The sequence below is a fragment of the Thalassophryne amazonica genome, chromosome 9 (assembly GCF_902500255.1).
Source record: "Thalassophryne amazonica chromosome 9, fThaAma1.1, whole genome shotgun sequence".
Classification (NCBI taxonomy): domain Eukaryota; kingdom Metazoa; phylum Chordata; class Actinopteri; order Batrachoidiformes; family Batrachoididae; genus Thalassophryne; species Thalassophryne amazonica.
In genome coordinates, this window is record NC_047111.1 from 74,349,619 (window position 1) to 74,365,725 (window position 16,107).

The window sequence follows — 16,107 nt, forward strand, 5'->3', positions numbered from 1 at the left end:
TCGGAATTCCTTTGTCTGAGAAGTTGCTGAGAGACTGGCGCTTTGTTTGATCAAAATTTTTTCTAAACCTGAGGCACATCGAAGTGGACACGGTTCGAAAAATTAAGCTGGTTTTCGGTGAAAATTTTAACGGCTGAGAGAGTTTGAGGTGATACTGTCGCTTTAAGGACTTCCCACGGAGCGAGACGTCGCACAGCGGTCCCAGGCGCCATCGGCAGCCTGTTTCAAGCTGAAAACCTCCACATTTCAGGCTCTATTGATCCACGACGTTGTGAGAGAACAGAAGTTTCAGAAGTCGCTTTCAGCATTTTATCTGGATATTCCACTGTTAAAGGAGATTTTTTTTTTTTAATGAAAGACGTGCGGGCGGATTGCAGCGTCGGCTCGCAGTCGCCGCGACGCTCCGCCACAGGAAAAACACCTCTGTTGGAAGCCTTAAGGACAAGTTGGAACATGTCCAGCTGTTAAACAATTTCTCATATACTCACTCCACTGAAAGCCATCAAAAACCGCCTGGATTTTACAAATGGTTATCAACACGAAGGTGTTTTTCCTGTGGCACCGCGCCGGCTGCGTCCCGATGCGCGGACCCGTCCGCACGTCTTTCATTAAAAAAAATCTCCTTTAACAGTGGAATATCTGGATAAAATGCTGAAACCGACTTCTGAAACTTCTGTTCTCTCATAACGTCCTGGATCAATAGAGCCTGAAATGTGGAGGTTTTCAGCTTGAAACAGGCTGCCGATGGCGCCTGGGACCGCTGTGCGACGTCTCGCTCCGTGGGAAGTCCTTAAAGCGACAGTATCGCCTCAAAATCTCTCACCAGCCGTTAAAATTTTCACCGAAAACCAGCTTAATTTTTCGAACAGTGTCCACTTCGATGTGCCTCACAGGTTTAGAAAAAATTTTGATCAAACAAAGCGCCAGTCTCTCAGCAACTTCTCAGACAAAGGAATTCCGATGAGGGGCTGGACGACTCCTCCCACAAGGAGTGCTCACAGGCGAATGACGTCACCGACAGGCGTGGAAGAACTCACGCATACGCACGAGGGTTCAAGCATGTCTGACGTAAAAACATGAATGAAATCCATATAGTTTTTGAAAAAAATAAAGACCTATACTTTGACAGACCTCGTATACTGTGATGTCTGTACCCTTTATAGCTGCTCGAACTAAATGTCTTAGTCACATTTATATAATACTAATATTATAGTTTATATTTGTACACTGTGCTTTAATATTTTTTTCCACTTAAGTTCGCTGTAACAAACGGCACAAGTTCTGTTCAGTATAGACTAACTTCACTGACACAGAGTGGATGTATTTCCCTCTACTTTAACTGTATGCAATAATTTTACTAACACTTGTTTTAGCTGTTGAGAAGATGTATTTTCTATGAATGGGGCCTTCTAAGCTCCATTTTGAACAGTTTAGATTGATGCTTTTCCAGCTCTGCGTGATCAGTTTTTCTTCAACTGCAACAATTTGAGGAATATTATTCTAATTTTTGTTTTTTGTATTTTCTTTTTTTTGGGGGGGGGGGGGTGTAACCTACAGCTGCCCATTTTGCACTTGCAGGCATTTCTTTTCCTCACCTACAGTAGTTAAAGGGAAAAATGTGCTGTTTACTCTTGAGCAGGGAAACTGGTTTTCACTAGCGTTGCGACAATTAATGAAATTCATTTTTCAGCTCATCAATGGTGAATTTTGATGATAAATTCATTCATTTTCCTTTTCACCATTTTCCAGTCAAGGGTCATGTGAGGGCTATCCCAACAGTCCTAAGGCAAAAAAGTGGGTGGTGGGGGGTACACCCTGGACAGGGCACCAGTCTAATGCAAGGCTGTATCTAGCCGGACAGACAAATGCATTCACACATCTATGCTCAACTTGGAGTCACCATTCACCTAACCCGCATGTCTTTGGAAGTGGGAAGAAGCCGAAGCACCCCGAGGGAACCCACAGGAACATCCTAACTCCACACAGAAAGGCTCAGATGGACTCTCAACTGGTTAAAGAGAAGAAAATGAATAGATGGCATCCAAGTGTTTTAGTTTCTTTCCCATATATCTTTAGCTTATTTAAAAGTAACTTAAATTTTTGTTGAAGTTTCATGATTAATGTCTTGAAGAAGTGGCTTCTTCAGTCTTTAATAAATTGATTCAGTCGTCCCATTTACGTCCTCCAGAGTGCGATTGTGCCTTTTGAAAACCAAAACCTTAACATTGGAGATGACATTAATATGGCGCTGGGGAGACATTTGTCCTTTTGACAAGATGAAGCACACACTTTTGAGTGCAGCAGTGTGTGCATTTTGATCAGGGAGGACGAATGGTTTGAGAGTGCAAAAGAGTCATCTTGGTAAAACTGGAAAATTCATACCTCAGTTGTAAATGGACTGAAGCTTTTACTTCCTTGTAATTAGATGTCATCATCTCATTCATCCACTGTTTCTCTATGTAGATTGACATTTTCACTGCTAATATAGTTATTTCAGGAATACAGCTAAGCTAAGAGTTCTTCATTGTGTTTTGCTCCAATATTCAAGGAAACTCCACAAATGAGTGTAAACCAAACACTGCCAACCCAGAACTCTTAAGATGATTTTGCATGCGTGCACTGTTGTGAAGTAATATGTTGCATTATGGGTAATGCCCAGACAGAATTGTCTTCTTTTTTTTTTTCTTTTTTTTTTTTTTTTCCTTGATTACTCACAATTATCACCAAGCCTCTGGTAAATTTCACCAATTTAGTTCATTACACATGCAACTGGGATTACATAAAAAAAAAAAAAAAAAAAAAAAAAAAAAATCATAACAACCATCAGCCACACAGATTTGCATTAACTCACAAATAAAATAATGACTTTAAGATTACATCTGCAACATACAAAGTTGTGTTTTTATCCTTTCCCAGGAAGGTTAAGGATATTGCATGTATCTATCAGAAGGAAGAGGAACAGCCAATGAGCTTCTTAGTGGTGAATGCACCTTTATGAATCTCCAGAACTACATTGTTGACTTTATTGTTGACCTCAGATTTGGTTGTCACCAAACACTGAATGGTGTAACTGGAGTGACCACATCAATTTACTGTTGACTAAAGAAGCCATTTGGATGGTGACATATCTTTAAGACAAAACAAGAAGTCCAGCTGCTTTAGAATATAGTTCTAGATAACTTCTGCCTAGATGAATAAGAATTTTCTTTGATACATTTTATTCTTTTATACATATTACTCAGATGGGGCCAGGCACTTGTAATCGACTGTGGATGATTCATGCAACATTACTGTGTGCATAAATCATCTGATAATGTTAGGGAAGAGGAAGATGCAATGGCTCATTACCTGATGATGATAATGACATTATAAAACCATACCCACAAAGTCATTACTACAGTGACTGTTGAGCAAAACTCCCTTCTTGTTGCTGTCAGTTTGCTGTATCACTAATTTCACTACCCTCTTTTTATTTTTATATATATATATATATATGTAGACGTTTTACTGAAATAGTCCATGCCTCTCAGCATTTCTATTATTGCAATAAACAGTAGTATTTGTGCAGATGGTAATTGACTCTTTTTTCTGTAGCAGTAGTAGTATAGTACATAGCTATGTCAACACGAGCTGTGCAGTGCATCCAGGAAGTATTCACAGCACTTTACTTTTACTCAAATGCAGTAAATTCTCTTTTTTTTTCCTTAAAATTCTACTCATTCCATAATTACAACATGGGGAAAAAGGTTTTTGCTTTTTACTCAACAAAATATAAACGCAACGCTTTTGGTTTTGCTCCCATTTTGTATGAGATGAACTCAAAGATCTAAAACTTTTTCCACATACACAATATCACCATTTCCCTCAAATATTGTCCACAAACCAGTCGAAATCTGTGATAGTGAGCACTTCTCCTTTGCTGAAATAATCCATCCCACCTCACAGGTGTGCCATACCAAGATGCTGATTAGACACCATGATTAGTGCACAGGTGTGCCTTAGACTGCCCACAATAAAAGGCCACTCTGAAAGGTGCAGTTTTATCACACAGCACGATGCCACAGCTGTCGCAAGATTTGAGGGAGCGTGCAGTTGGCATGCTGACAGCAGGAATGTCAACCAGAGCTGTTGCTCGTGTATTGAATGTTCATTTCTCTACCATAAGCCGTCTCCAAAGGTGTTTCAGAGAATTTGGCAGTACATCCAACCAGCCTCACAACCGCAGACCATGTGTAACCACACCAGCCCAGGACCTCCACATCCAGCATGTTCACCTCCAAGATCGTCTGAGACCAGCCACTCGGACAGCTGCTGGAACAATCAGTTTGCATAACCAAAGAATTTCTGCACAAACTGTCAGAAACCGTCTCAGGGAAGCTCATCTGCATGCTCGTCGTCCTCATCGGGGTCTCGACCTGACTCCAGTTCGTCGTCGTAACCGATTTGAGTGGGCAAATGCTCACATTCGCTGCCGTTTGGCACGTTGGAGAGGTGTTCTCTTCACAGATGATGCGAAGGAGATGTGTTGCACTGCATGAGGCAAATGGTGGTCACACCAGATACTGACTGGTATCCCCCCCAATAAAACAAAACTGCACCTTTCAGAGTGGCCTTTTATTGTGGGCAGTCTAAGGCACACCTGTGCACTAATCATGGTGTCTAATCAGCATCTTGGTATGGCACACCTGTGAGGTGGGATGGATTATTTCAGCAAAGGAGAAGTGCTCACTATCACAGATTTCGACTGGTTTGTGGACAATATTTGAGGGAAATGGTGATATTGTGTATGTGGAAAAAGTTTTAGATCTTTGAGTTCATCTCATACAAAATGGGAGCAAAACCAAAAGCGTTGCGTTTATATTTTTGTTGAGTAATATATATATGCAAATTTAAGAAATCGGGGGGGGGGGGGATCACAGGTACAAAAGTATTCACACCCTTTGCTCAATACTTTGTTGATGCACCTTTGACAGCAATTACAGCCTCAAATCTTCTTGAATATGATGCTACAATCTTGGTGCACTTATCTTTGGGCAGTTTTGTCCATTCCTGTTTGCAGCACCTCTCAAGCTCCATCAGGTTGGATGGGAGCGTCGGTGCACCTCTCCAGAGATGTTCAGCTTGGGGATCAGCAGCTCGGTGCTCGAGGACCACAATGTAAATAAGCATCCGTATTGGAAGCGTTCTTGTGTTATCCTCGGCAGTATTTTTATGTATTCTTATATAATTTTATTGCCGAATAAAATAAGATAAAATTTTGGGAGCAGTGGTTTTCTGGTAGCGGCGGATCTCTCTCAGTGCCACAGTGACGTTGAAGCTTCTGCAATTGTTTGCCAAATGCACGTAGCGTATCACAGCGGCCACTGCGTCATAATCCAGAATGGCCGCGGGACACAAAATGACGTGACCAATACATCACATGAAAACCCTCTATATCAGTGCCCTCTTTCCCGCAATATGTTCAGATGCCATTTTGAGAAAGGATTTCCTAGCAACCAATAGCAAACACAAGAGGCACGTACTGAGATTACCGCGTACCAGATTTGTATTATACGATATCCGCGCATGCGCGAAAACGGGACGTTTGTTCTGTACTGAGTTTACGCTTTCTGTGTGCAGCCTGCGGACCAAAATCAGGTTTAATGTGGATAAATTCTGATCTTACCTCTTAATGATATTACTTCCCTGGATTCAACCAGCAATACTTTGTCTGGACATGGTTTAAATCAAATGAACAGGGGAGATATATTTGAAACCAGCTCTGTCCTTTCCGCTCACCTAAAGGGAAAATTTCATTTAATTTGTATTTGGCACACAATGAAAATCACAATTTACAAATAAATTTTATATATATATGTGTGTGTGTGTGTATACGTATATATATAGTAATAAAAAAGAAAAAAATACAATATGAGGATACTGTGCAGGGCAGAGGTAGAAGCCAAAGAGGCTCGCAAGGTCTCTGGTGCCTGTCGCGGCGGCAATCCCCGAACCCGGTGGTGGACACCAGAAGTAAGGGATGCCATCAAGCTGAAGAAGGAGTCCTACTTATCTTTGTTGGTAGGTGGGACCCCAGAGGCAGCTGACAGGTACCGGCAGGCCAAGCGTACCGCAGCCCGTGCGGTTGCAGAGGCAAAAACTCGGGTCTGGGAGGAGTTCGGGGAGGTTATGGAGGAGGACTATCGGTCGGCCTCGAAGAGATTCTGGCAAACTGACAGCTCAGGAGGCGGAAGCAGTTCTCCACCAGCACTGTCTACGGTGCTGGTGGGGAGCTGTTGACCCTGACTGGGGATGTTGTCGGGCGGTGGAAGGAGTACTTTGAGGATCTCCTCAATCCCATCGTCACGTCTTCCGAAGAGGAAGCAGAGACTGGGGACTCAGAGGCGGACTCATCCGTTACCCAGGCCGAAGTCACCGAGGTGGTTAGAAAGCTCCTCTGTGGCAAGGCTCCTGGGGTGGATGAAATCCGTCCTGAGTACCTTAAGTCTCTAGATGTTGTGGCACTGTCTTGGCTGACACGCCTATGCAACATCGCGTGGCGATCGGGGACAGTGCCTCTGGATTGGCAGACCGGGGTGGTGGTCCCTCTGTTTAAGAAGGGGGACTGGAGGGTGTGTTCCAACTATAAGGGGATCACACTCGTCAGCCTCCCCGGTAAGGTCTATTCCAGAGTACTGGAGAGGAGAACCGCGGATTCAGGAGGAGCAGTGTGGTTTTCGTCCTGATCGCGGCACACTGGACCAGCTCTACATGCTCCATCGGGTGGTCGAGGGTTCATGGGAGTTTGCCTGAGTTCGCCCAACCAGTCCACATGTGTTTTGTTGATCTGGAGAAGGCGTTTGACCGTGTCCTTCGGGGCATCCTGTGGGGAGTGCTCCGGGAGTATGGGGTCCGGGGTCCTTTGCTAAGGGCTATCCAGTCCCTGTACGACCGCAGCAGGAGCTTGGTTCGCATTGCCGGTAGTAAGTCAAACCTGTTTCCAGTGCACGTTGGCCTCCGCCAGGGCTGCCCTTTGTCACCGGTTCTGTTCATTATTTTTATGGACAGAATTTCTAGGCGCAGCCAGGGTGTAGAGGGGGTCTGGTTTGGGAACCACAGAATCTCATCTCTGCTGTTTGCGGACGATGTGGTTCTGTTGGCTTCGTCAAATCAGGACCTTCAGCGTGCACTGGGGTGGTTTGCAGCCGAGTGTGAAGCGTCCGGGATGAAAATCAGCACCTCCAAATCCGAGGCCATGGTTCTCGACCGCAAAAGGTGCTTTGCCGTCTTCAGGTTGGTGGAGTGTCCTTGCCTCAAGTGGAGGAGTTTAAGTATCTCGGGGTCTTGTTCACGAGTGAGGGACGGATGGAGTGTGAGATCGATAGACGGATCGGTGCAGCATCTGCAGTGATGCGGTCGCTGTATCGGTCCGTCGTGGTGAAGAGAGAGCTGAGTAGGGAAACAAAGCTCTCGATTTACCAATCGATCTACGTTCCGATCCTCACCTATGGTCATGAGATTTGGCTCATGACCGAAAGAACGAGATCGCGAGTACAAGCGGCCGAGATGAGTTTTCTCCGCAGGGTGGCTGGGTGCTCCCTTAGAGATAGGGTAAGGAGCTCGGTCACGCGGGAGGAGTGCGGAGTCAAGCCGCTGCTCCTCCACGTCGAAAGGAGTCAGTTGAGGTGGCTCGGGTATCTTTTCCGGATGCCCCCTGACGCCTCGCTGAAGAGGTGTTCCAGGCACGTCCCATTGGGAGGAGGCCCCGGGGAAGACCCAGGACACGCTGGAGGGACTACATCTCTTGGCTGGCTTGGGGACGCCTTGGGGTTCCCCCAGAGGAGCTGGGGGAGGTGTGTGTGGATCGGGAGGTCTGAGCGGCTTTGCTTGAGCTGCTTCCCCCGTGACCCGACTCCGGATAAAGCGGAAGAAAATGGATGGATGGATGGATGTAATATATTGACATTATAAATACTCATGTAGGAGCTTTACATTTTTAATCAATTTTTGTATCTGTTTAATGTGATGGATGGATTTAGAAGATGTACTGTATTATTCCAAGATTTAACACCATGATATCTGATGTGACGCTGATAACGAGTCGTTCTATGCAGAAATAAATGCACATATGAAGTCTGCCTTGTCGGATAATTATGAATTTGATGGTTATGCACAAAATAATATTTAATAAAAAAGGCCAACTAATATCATGAACAGTACAGTACAAATTTCCCGTTTTGCGTGCATGCGCAGATAACGAATATAAAATCTGCTAATCTCAGTACATGACACTGGGCTCCTAATGTCTGACAATTTTCACATTAATTTTTGGTGTTTTGGAGTTACAAATCAATTGTACATGGAATTTGTGAAAATTAACTTGAAATAACCACAAAAGGTGCATGATTTTGATAAGTGGGGTTTTACTTCAAACTTTGTTGCCTATTATCGAGAGTTGTTACAGTTTTTAATCTTTTTTTCCAAACTTTATTGGAATTTACAAGAAAAGCAAGGGAAAGCTTCAAAACAACAGTCATACTGAAAAGGACAAAAATGTTAGAATTGTACAAGCATACAAAATGGGATTTAAAAAAGTATTCAAATTCTTAGATAAGCACGTGACTTGGAGCGCTGATCCACCCATCTTGGAAGGTTGAAGTGCTGGAGCTGTCAGTGGAAAATTCATGCTCTGAAGTCAGAGTTATCATAACGGAAATCGAATCCACGTATCTGAATTGACCTAAGCACAAGTTTTCACGTCTTAAATGTAAATAACGGCGGAGAAGTCGGAGAGAATCGACAGTGACTACAAGCGCAGAACATGCATTTTCCACTGACAGCGCAAGACCGCTGCAGTGCTTCAACCTTCCAAGATGGTGGGGTCGCGATTCGCTCGGGGCAGGCCTTTGACCCTAAGTAACTTGTGTTGTAATGTTGAGTAGAGTTAGACATTCTTGTAGCCTTTTGATTCAATTTTCTACACATTTCAAAGATTTAAAGTACAGGTTTGAATCTGAAGTGTGACGTCACTTTTGAACTGCGTATTGTTCCGTATGTCCCTTGTTGTTATCCGTCGCTTCTCTGAATGTGCTCCTCCTTTTACGTTCCGGCTTTGTGTTGAGTCCACGCTGCTTCTGCCTTCTTCGGGACAACGCAGCTGACAAACGTCGAAAATGGCCTTTCACGTACCCAGAGCTCCGGGCTTTGCGCAGATGCTGAAGGATGGCGCAAAGGTGACAAAAATAAAAACTTTTGTGCAGTTGTGCAGCTTAGAGTTTGTGATGTGCTAGCTAGCATTAGCCTCCCTGTGTAGCGTGTCGATGATAGTCATGTGGGAGAGTTCTAGAAGGGAGCCAGGCCTCTGCTGGGGCAGCGGGTGTTTATTCATGAGCAAAATCTTTTCTGTTCCGTATTTTCGCTGTATCTTACCGCACATCAGTGTGCCGTGTTTGTCTTTTGTAGTTTTATTAATGTTTCGGCTGTCAAACGCCCAGTTAGCATAGAGCTAACACCCTAAGTAAGGCAAATCTATTTATTTTGAACCCAGTGGAGTGCATTTTACCTTAACTGTTTATGCTTTTAAATGTATTTACTGTTTGTTTTATTGAGCTTATTGTCTTCCTATTGGATAAACGGGGATATGGATTTAAAAAACGTGATTCTTTTCTGCGTCACATATGATCAGTCTGCATAGGTGTCGTAAAATCGTTTAATCGCAAATATTATAGCTTAGTCTGTAGTTTACAAATTACACGAACCTACGATGTCCCTGTATTTTTCACCCAAATTCAGAAAAATGGCATTAAATATGTCCACGATTAATAACATTAATGTGCATGATTAATAACATGATAGCGACATTAAATAGCGTACACGATAACATTAAGCAACATACATGACAATAATGTGCATGACATCCCCGGTCACAACCCACCGTGCGTTTTTTTTTTTTTTTTTTTTCTTCGCAGTATGTTTTCTGCGGATACCACGGCCACTACGTTTTTGTGAAAACGTACGGAGGCAGTAGCAAGAGCAGGGAGGGAGTACGTTCAACGCACGTCTCTAGGAGTGGAACGATAAAATGAGTTGACAATAAAGCAGTGTGTGTGGGGTCGCTTTTCTTTTTTATGAGCGGGACCGGAGCGGCAGATGTTTTTCAGCGTCGGCGATGCATGAGCATGTCCAACCTGCAGCGGTCAGTTGTATGAGTGTTTACTTGCCTCGAAAAATTACAGCTAGTTAACAGACTGAAGCTGTGGAGTGTGTGTTGCTGACGTTTGGAAATAAAGTCCAAGTTCAAGTGAGAAGCTGCGTTGTGCATGCAAGTCTGTCGGCCTACATAGTACAACCCCTGGCAAAAATTACGGAATCACTGGCCTCGGAGGATGTTCATTCAGTTGTTTAATTTTGTAGAAAAAAAGCAGATCACAGACATGACACAAAACTAAAGTAATTTCAAATGGCAACTTTCTGGCTTTAAGAAACACTATAAGAAATCAGGAAAAAAATTGTGGCAGTCAGTAACAGTTACTTTTTAGACCAAGCAGAGGGGGAAAAAAATATGGAATCACTCAATTCTGAGGAAAAAATTATGGAATCATGAAAAACAAAAGAACGCTCCAACACATCAGTAGTATTTTGTTGCACCACCTCTGGCTTTTATAACAGCTTGCAGTCTCTGAGGCATGGACTTAATGAGTGACAAACAGTACTCTTCATCAATCTGGCTCCAACTTTCTCTGATTGCGGTTGCCAGATCAGCTTTGCAGGCTGGAGCCTTGTCATGGACCATTTTCTTCAACTTCCACCAAAGATTTTCAATTGGATTAAGATCCAGACTATTTGCAGGCCATGACATTGACCCTATGTGTCTTTTTGCAAGGAATGTTTTCACAGTTTTTGCTCTATGGCAAGATGCATTATCATCTTGAAAAATGATTTCATCATCCCCAAACATCCTTTCAATTGATGGGATAAGAAAAGTGTCCAAAATATCAACGTAAACTTGTGCATTTATTGATGATGTAATGACAGCCATCTCCCCACTGCCTTTACCTGACATGCATCCCCATATCATCAGTGACCATGGAAATTTACATATTCTCTTCAGGCAGTCATCTTTATGAATCTCATTGGAACGGCACCAAACAAAAGTTCCCTCTTTTAATCAAATCAAATTAATTTTATTTATATAGCGCCAAATCACAACAAACAGTTGCCCCAAGGCGCTTTATATTGTAAGGCAAAGCCATACAATAATTACGGAAAAACCCCAACGGTCAAAACGACTCCCTGTGAGCAAGCACTTGGCGACAGTGAGAAGGAAAAACTCCCTTTGAACAGGAACAAACCTCCAGCAGAACCAGGCTCAGGGAGGAGCAGTCTTCTGCTGGGACTGGTTGGGGCTGAGGGAGAGAACCAGGAAAAAGATATGCTGTGGAAGAGAGCAGAGATCAATCACTAATGATTAAATGCAGAGTGGTGCATACAGAGCAAAAAGAGAAAGAAACACTCAGTGCATCATGGGAACCCCCCAGCAGTCTAAGTCTATAGCAGCATAACTAAGGGATGGTTCAGGGTCACCTGATCCAGCCCTAACTATAAGCTTTAGCACAAAGGAAAGTTTTAAGCCTAATCTTAAAAGTAGAGAGGGTGTCTGTCTCCCTGATCCGAATTGGGAGCTGGTTCCACAGGAGAGGAGCCTGAAAGCTGAAGGCTCTGCCTCCCATTCTACTCTTACAAACCCTAGGAACTACAAGTAAGCCTGCAGTCTGAGAGCGAAGCGCTCTATTGGGGTGATATGGTACTATGAGGTCCCTAAGATAAGATGGGACCTGATTATTCAAAACCTTATAAGTAAGAAGAAGAATTTTAAATTCTATTCTAGAATTAACAGGAAGCCAGTGAAGAGAGGCCAATATGGGTGAGATATGCTCTCTCCTTCTAGTCCCTGTCAGTACTCTAGCTGCAGCATTTTGAATTAACTGAAGGCTTTTCAGGGAACTTTTAGGACAACCTGATAATAATGAATTACAATAGTCCAGCCTAGAGGAAATAAATGCATGAATTAGTTTTTCAGCATCACTGCGACAAGACCTTTCTAATTTTAGAGATATTGCACAAATGCAAAAAAGCAGTCCTACATATTTGTTTAATATGCACATTGAATGACATATCCTGATCAAAAATGACTCCAAGATTTCTCACAGTATTACTAGAGGTCAGGGTAATGCCATCCAGAGTAAAGATCTGGTTAGACACCATGTTTCTAAGATTTGTGGGGCCAAGTACAATAACTTCAATTTTATCTGAGTTTAAAAGTAGGAAATTAGAGGTCATCCATGTCTTTATGTCTGTAAGACAATCCTGCAGTTTAGCTAATTGGTGTGTGTCCTCTGGCTTCATGGATAGATAAACCTGGGTATCATCTGCGTAACAATGAAAATGTAAGCAATGCTGTCTAATAATACTGCCTAAGGGAAGCATGTATAAAGTGAATAAAATTGGTCCTAGCACAGAACCTTGTGGAACTCCATAATTAACCTTAAGTCTGTGAAGAAGATTCTAATAGATTACAAATTGTAATCTATTAGATAAATATGATTCAAACCACTGCAGCGCAGTGCCTTTAATACCTATGGCATGCTCTAATCTCTGTAATAAAATTTTATGGTCAACAGTATCAAAAGCAGCACTGAGGTCTAACAGAACAAGCACAGGGATGAGTCCACTGTCTGAGGCCATAAGATGATTATTTGTAACCTTCACTAATGCTGTTTCTGTACTATGATGAATTCTAAAACCTGACTGAAACTCTTCAAATAGACCATTCCTCTGCAGATGATCAGTTAGCTGTTTTACAACTACCCTTTCAAGAATTTTTGAGAGAAAAGGAAGGTTGGAGATTGGCCTATAATTAGCTAAGATAGCTGGGTCAAGTGATGGCTTTTTAAGTAATGGTTTAATTACTGCCACCTTAAAAGCCTGTGGTACATAGCCAACTAATAAAGATAGATTGATCATATTTAAGATCGAAGCATTAATTAATGGTAGGGCTTCCTTGAGCAGCCTGGTAGGAATGGGGTCTAATAGACATGTTGATGGTTTGGAGGAAGTAACTAATGAAAATAACTCAGACAGAACAATCGGAGAGAAAGAGTCTAACCAAATACCGGCATCACTGAAAGCAGCCAAAGATAATATGTCTTTGGGATGGTTATGAGTAATCTTTTCTCTAATAGTTAAAATTGTATTAGCAAAGAAAGTCATGAAGTCATTACTAGTTAAAGTTAAAGGAATACTCGGCTCAATAGAGCTCTGACTCTTTGTCAGCCTGGCTACAGTGCTGAAAAGAAACTTATTGATGAGTAGTAAGATGTCCTAGCTTTACGGAGGGCTTTTTTATAGAGCAACAGACTCTTTTTCCAGGCTAAGTGAAGATCTTCTAAATTAGTGAGACGCCATTTCCTCTCCAACTTACGGGTTATCTGCTTTAAGCTGCGAGTTTGTGAGTTATACCACGGAGTCAGGCACTTCTGATTTAAGGCTCTCTTTTTCAGAGGAGCTACAGCATCCAAAGTTGTCCTCAATGAGTATGTAAAACTATTAACGAGATAATCTATCTCACTCAGAGTTTAGGTAGCTACTCTGCACTGTGTTGGTATATGGCATTGGAGAACATAAAGAAGGAATCATAGCCTTAAACCTAGTTACAGTGCTTTCTGAAAGACTTCTGCTGTAATGAAACTTATTCCCCACTGCTGGTAGTCCATCAGACTAAATGTAAATGTTATTAAGAAATGATCAGACAGAAGGGAGTTTTCAGGGAATACTGTTAAGTCTTAAATTTCCATACCATAAGTCAGAACAAGATCTAAGGTATGATTAAAGTGGTGGATGGACTCATTTACATTTTGAGCAAAGCCAGTCGAGTCTAACAATAGATTAAATGCAGTCTTGAGGCTGTCATTCTCTGCATCTGTGTGGATGTTAAAATCGCCCACTATAATTATCTTATCTGAGCTAAGCACTAAGTCAGACAAAGGGTCTGAAAATTCACAGAGAAACTCACAGTAACGACCAGGTGGACGATAGATAACAACAAATAAAACTCGTTTTTGGGACTTCCAATTTGGATGGACAAGACTAAGAGTCAAGCTTTCAAATGAATTAAAGCTCTGTCTGGGTTTTTGATTAATTACTAAGCTGGAGTGGAAGATTGCTGCTAATCCTCCGCCTCGGCCCGTGCTACGAGCGTTCTGGCAGTTAGTGTGACTTGGGGGTGTTGACTCATTTAAACTAACATATTCATCCTGCTGTAACCAGGTTTCTGTAAGGCAGAATAAATCAATATGTTGATCAATTATTATATCATTTACTAACAGGGACTTAGAAGAGAGAGAGCTAATGTTTAATAGACCACATTTAACTGTTTTAGTCTGTGGTGCAGTTGAAGGTGCTATATTATTTTTTCTTTTTGAATTTTTATGCTTAAATAGATTTTTACTGGTTGTTAGTGGTCTGGGAGCAGGCACCGTCTCTACAGGGATGGGGTAATGAGGGGATGGCAGGGGGAGAGAAGCTGCAGAGAGGTGTGTAAGACTACAACTCTGCTTCCTGGTCCCAACCCTGGATAGTCACGGTTTGGAGGATTTAAGAAAATTGGCCAGATTTCTAGAAATGAGAGCTGCTCCATCGATAGTGGGATGGATGCCGTCTCTCCTAACAAGACCAGGTTTTCCCCAGAAGCTTTGCCAATTATCTATGAAGCCCACCTCATTTTTTGGACACCACTCAGACAGCCAGCAATTCAAGGAGAACATGCGGCTAAACGTCACTCCCGGTCCGATTGGGGAGGGGCCCAGAGAAAACTACAGAGTCCGACATTGTTTTTGCAAAGTTACGCACCGATTCAATGTTAATTTTAGTGACCTCCGATTGGCGTAACCGGGTGTCATTATTGCCGACGTGAATTACAATCTTGCCAAATTTACGCTTAGCCTTAGCCAGCAGTTTCAAATTTCCTTCAATGTCGCCTGCTCTGGCCCCCAGAAGACAATTGACTATGGTTGCTGGTGTCGCTAACTTCACATTTCCCAAAACAGAGTCGCCAATAACCAGAGTTTGTTCCTCGGCAGGTGTGTCGCCGAGTGGGGAAAAACGGTTAGAGATGTGAACGGGTTGGCGGTGTACACGGGGCTTCTGTTTAGGACTACGCTTCCTCCTCACAGTCACCCAGTCGGCCTGCTTTCCCGGCTGTTCGGGATCTGCTGGAGGGGAAGTAACGGCGGCTAAGCTACCTTAGTCCGCACCGACTACAGGGGCCTGGCTAGCTGTAGGATTTTCCACGGTGCGGAGCCGAGTCTCCAATTCGCCCAGCCTGGCCTCCAAAGCTACGAATAAGCTACACTTATTACAAGTACCATTACTGCTAAAGGAGGCAGAGGAATAACTAAACATTTCACACCCAGAGCAGAAAAGTGCGGGAGAGACAGGAGAAGGCACCATGCTAAACCGGCTAAGAGCTAGTAGCTGCGCTAAGCTAGCGGGTTCCTAAAAACACACAAAGTGAATAATGTGTAAATAATTTAGAGGTGATTCAGCAGAGGGAGTGCTTTAGTTAAGGCACGTGAAGATTACAGTGTGAAACAAATCGTTATCTAGATCAGTCTAACTGCGCAGCTTAAACAGCTAACAGATACAGCAAAACACCGCTGTGCTCCGGAACAGGTAGTGATACAATACCGCAGTGAGAGCCAACCACCAGTAGAGGCAAGCAAGAGCAAGTAGAGGCCAAGAGTTTGATAATCCTCTCCTTTGTTTCAATTGACATCTCTCGTGTTGGAGCCATGATTCATGTCAGTCCATTTGGTGCAACAGCTCTCCAAGGTGTGATCACTCCTTTTTAGATGCAGACTAACGAGCAGATCTGATTTGATGCAGGTGTTAGTTTTGGGGATGAAAATTTACAGGGTGATTCCATAATTTATTTCTCAGAATTGAGTGAGTCCATATTTTTTTCCCTCTGCTTGGTCTAAAACCGTTACTGACTGCCACAATTATTTTTCCCTGATTTCTTATAGTGTTTCTTAAAGCCAGAAAGTTGCCATTTGAAATGACTTTAGTTTT

The 16,107-nt window shown here is 42.9% G+C and overlaps 1 protein-coding gene across 2 annotated transcripts in view; it reads left to right on the plus strand.

The window, feature by feature from the left end:
- Positions 1 to 9,047: 9,047 nt before the first annotated feature.
- The window catches only part of cct8 (chaperonin containing TCP1, subunit 8 (theta)), a 44,952-nt gene continuing 37,892 nt past the window's right edge, over positions 9,048 to 16,107 (plus strand). For both annotated transcript variants that reach the window (XM_034178378.1, XM_034178377.1), the window contains exon 1: positions 9,048 to 9,212. In XM_034178378.1, the coding sequence (XP_034034269.1) occupies positions 9,153 to 9,212 (60 nt within the window). In that variant the 5' untranslated portion in view covers positions 9,048 to 9,152. The remainder of the gene's footprint in view (positions 9,213 to 16,107) is intronic.